General features: G+C 63.9%; 1 protein-coding gene across 1 annotated transcript in view; it reads left to right on the top strand.

Annotated features, from left to right (window-relative positions):
• The window catches only part of NAV1 (neuron navigator 1), a 132,935-nt gene that overhangs the window by 100,094 nt on the left and 29,318 nt on the right, over nt 1-3,523 (top strand). The window contains 4 exon segments of the mRNA XM_007456145.1: nt 1-68; nt 835-1,534; nt 2,014-2,457; nt 3,120-3,161. The exon segment at nt 1-68 is cut by the window's left edge and continues 9 nt beyond it. Of these exon segments, the coding sequence (XP_007456207.1) occupies nt 1-68; nt 835-1,534; nt 2,014-2,457; nt 3,120-3,161 (1,254 nt within the window).

Raw genomic sequence — 3,523 nt, forward strand, 5'->3', positions numbered from 1 at the left:
AAAGAGCCCGCCGGTGGCCGTCACCGCCCCCATCACTCACACGGCCCAGAGCGCCCTCAAGGTCGCAGGTGAGCCGAGTGACTCAAGGTCGCAGGTGAGCCGAGTGACGACGGACCGGGGGGCCCAGGGCCAAGTCCTGCTTCCCTGGCTTCCTCACAGCCGTCAACCCTTGGGAGACGGCCAGCCCGCACTCTGCTTCCACGTGCTGTCCACCCTAGCCTCCAGGCCATCCCGAGTCAGGGAAGACGGGCAGCACGATGTCCGTCGTGCAGATGTGGGCGTACAAATGCCACGTGCTTAAAGCCTAGGCCCAGATGTAGAGGAGGGGGGAGCCTGGCCTCACCAGCCTCACACCGTCCAGTGGTTCCGTCTCGTCTCCTGGGGCGCGCGGGTGATGCTCTTGTCTTCCCGAGGGCTTGGTTGCCATCCCAGGGAGGTCCTGGCACACTGTCAGAATCATGCCGCTCCCAGAGTGGCTCCGTGGTGACCCACGGCCTCGGTCAGGCCCCCTCTGGTCCCTAACCACCGGCAGACACAGCTGAGTCCCGTCCCTTTGCTTTCCCCCACCTTCCCTCCCTGGACCAGCGTTAGACGTCATTCCTTCTTGATCATCTTTGTGATCGCCTTTGCCGTTTCAACCAAAATGGGACACCCTACCCTGCGGGTGGAAAACAACAATCAATCGGAGGCCAGTCCCGCCCCGGCGGCTCCTCCCCTCTGGCGAGAAGGGTCCTCGGCCTGGCCTTCGGGGCTCCTGCTCGCCCGCCCACGGCGCCCCTCCTCCCGGGGCCAGAGACGGTGCTCTCAGCGCTCACTCCTGTCCACCCTCCGCAGGCAAACCCGAGGGCAAGGCCGCCGACAAGGGCAAGCTGGCGGTGAAGAGCGCCGGCCTGCAGCGCTCCTCCTCGGACGCCGGCCGCGACCACGACCGCCTGGGTGACGCCAAGAAGCCTCCCTCGGGCATCGCGCGCCCTTCCACGTCGGGGTCCTTCGGCTACAAGAAGCCCCCTCCCGCCACAGGCACGGCCACCGTCGTGCAGACCGGGGGTGCGGCCACGCTCGGCAAGATGCAGAAGACCTCGGGCATCCCCGTCAAGCCGGCGAACGGACGCAAGACCAGCCTGGACGCGCCCAACAGCGCGGAGCCCGGCTTCCTGGCTCCGGGCGCCCGTTCCAACATCCAGTACCGCAGCCTGCCCCGACCGGCCAAGTCCAGCTCCATGAGCGTGACCGGCGGGCGGGCCGGCCCCCGGCCCGTGAGCAGCAGCATTGACCCCAGTCTCCTCAGCACCAGGCAGGGCAGCCTGACGCCCTCCAGGCTGAAGGAGCCCTCCAAGGGGGCCGGCGGGAGGGCCACCCCGGCCCCCGTCAACCAGACGGACCGGGAGAAGGAGAGGGCCAAGGCCAAGGCCGTGGCCCTGGACCCAGACAGCGTGTCCCTGAAGAGCGTGGGCTCCCCGGAGAGCACGCCCAAGGGCCAAGCGAGCCACTCCCCGGCCCCCAAGTTGGCAGAGCTGCCGCCAACCCCCCTCAGGTACCCAGGCTGGGCGCTTCCTCCTGTCTGCCCTCCCAGCATCCTCCCAGTGTCCCGGCGCTCCTTAGACGGGGCGGCCTGTTCCCCGCTGCCCCTCGGCCTCCCCGCTGTTCCCGGGGTGCCGGGCGCCTCTTCCGTCTTTCGGAGCTGTTCTCGGTGCCCCCCCATGGGCTCTGAGCCTCTCCGAGCTCTTGCCTGGGCGGTTTTGCTGTTTTATTTTCGCACACACACACGTCCATTTGTGCGTAAACCCACCCTTGTCTCCCTTGTGCATGTGCTGCCCCCTCGTTAAGACTGGATGGTGCCCAGGTCAGATTTCCTCCCCCGTATTTTCCAATGGCATTGAGAGAAGCCCCCCGTGCTTTGCAAAGAGCCCGAAAGTGAGCAGACGGGACCAGGATTTGGCTGAGATCCCACCTGCCTGTTGTTTCTCTAACTCCGTGATCCTGAATGTCCTGTTTTATCGTCACTTCTCTCAGGGCCACGGCTAAGAGCTTTGTCAAGCCACCCTCCCTAGCCAATCTGGACAAGGTCAACTCCAACAGCCTGGATCTCCCTGCGTCCGCTGACGCCCACGCGCCGAAGGTCCCAGATCTGCACACTCCGGGCCCGGCCGCCGGGGGTCCCCTCCCTTCTTGCTTCAGCCCCAGCCCAGCCCCCATCCTCAACATCAACTCCGCCAGCTTCTCCCAGGGCCTGGAGCTCATGAGCAGTTTCGGCGTCTCCAAAGAGACCCGCATGTACCCCAAGCTCTCGGGCCTGCACAGGAGCATGGAGTCCCTCCAGATGCCCATGAGCCTGCCCGGCGCCTTCCCCAGCAGCGCCCCTGTCCCCGCGGCCCCCGCGCCCCCCGCCGCCCCCGCAGAGGAGGACGCCGAAGAGCTGACCTGGAGCGGAAGCCCCAGGACTGGGCAGCTGGACAGGTGGGTGGGCGGGGCCGAGCCCGATGAGCCCGCCCCTGCCTCCGGGCCTGCTTGACCGCTGCTCTGTGACCGTCAGCACTTGTGTGCACATTACGTAACCTCCTCTGCTTCTCAGCAGCTCTTATGGAACAGGATTTCGTTTCTGTGTTTAAATTCTGATTCTCGCCTGCTACGTGAGGAGCCAGTACACAGACGTTCAGTGACTTCCCCGAGCCCTCGTGCCTGGTTTAACCTGCCATCCGAAGCTTCTGCTTCCTAATCACTGGCCCCAGATCACCCCTGTTATGTCACATCCTGGTTTTCATCTACCACAGTATGATCTTTAAAAAGCGAATCAGAGGGAATTCCCTGGCGGTCCAGTGGTTAGGACTCCACGCTTTCACTGCCCAGGGCCCGGGTTCAATCCCTGGTTGCCGGGGAGCGGTGCCGGGGAGGGGAGGCGGGGAGAGTGGGAAGCTAATCAGAGAAAAACATCAAACATCTCAGATAAATTTCTCAAATTGTGAGCCCAGAGGCGGCTGTGGCTGACCTCCCCTTTGTTTATGGAGACGGGGTACTCACAGCCGGATGCCCTGGGTCCTGGTGTGGCATCCGTCAAACCTCTGGTCCCAAACTCTAGTTCCTACGATGGACCCACATGCTTCTCCTGTTTTCCTCCACAGTAATCAGCGGGATCGGAATACTCTTCCCAAGAAGGGGCTCAGGTAATAACCCTTACATGTGTTTTTCTTTCCTATACCTGGGCCTCCTGGTCTGTATGAAAAACCGTAACTCGCCCTGTCCCAGGCTCCAGTCATGCATGCGGTGCCCCTTTCGGCCGGTCACGTGTACCTGGTTCCCGTACATCCTCCCAGACGCCCACCCAGGCTCACTGTTGTGTGTGCGTCACCTTGTAGCCGGGGCGCTGGTGACAGAGGGGAGACAGGCTTGCACATGGGACTCACGCACTTCCCTGCACCAGCCTGTGCTGTCTGCCCCAGTCCCGCCGGAACACGCCCCCTCCGAGCCTGAGGGAGAGCGGGCCACCTCTGGCCACTCAGGTGGGCAGTAGGTCCTGCAGTCCGGT

Source organism: Lipotes vexillifer, unplaced genomic scaffold (genome assembly GCF_000442215.2).
Source record: "Lipotes vexillifer unplaced genomic scaffold, Lipotes_vexillifer_v1.1 scaffold1201, whole genome shotgun sequence".
NCBI lineage: Eukaryota > Metazoa > Chordata > Mammalia > Artiodactyla > Lipotidae > Lipotes > Lipotes vexillifer.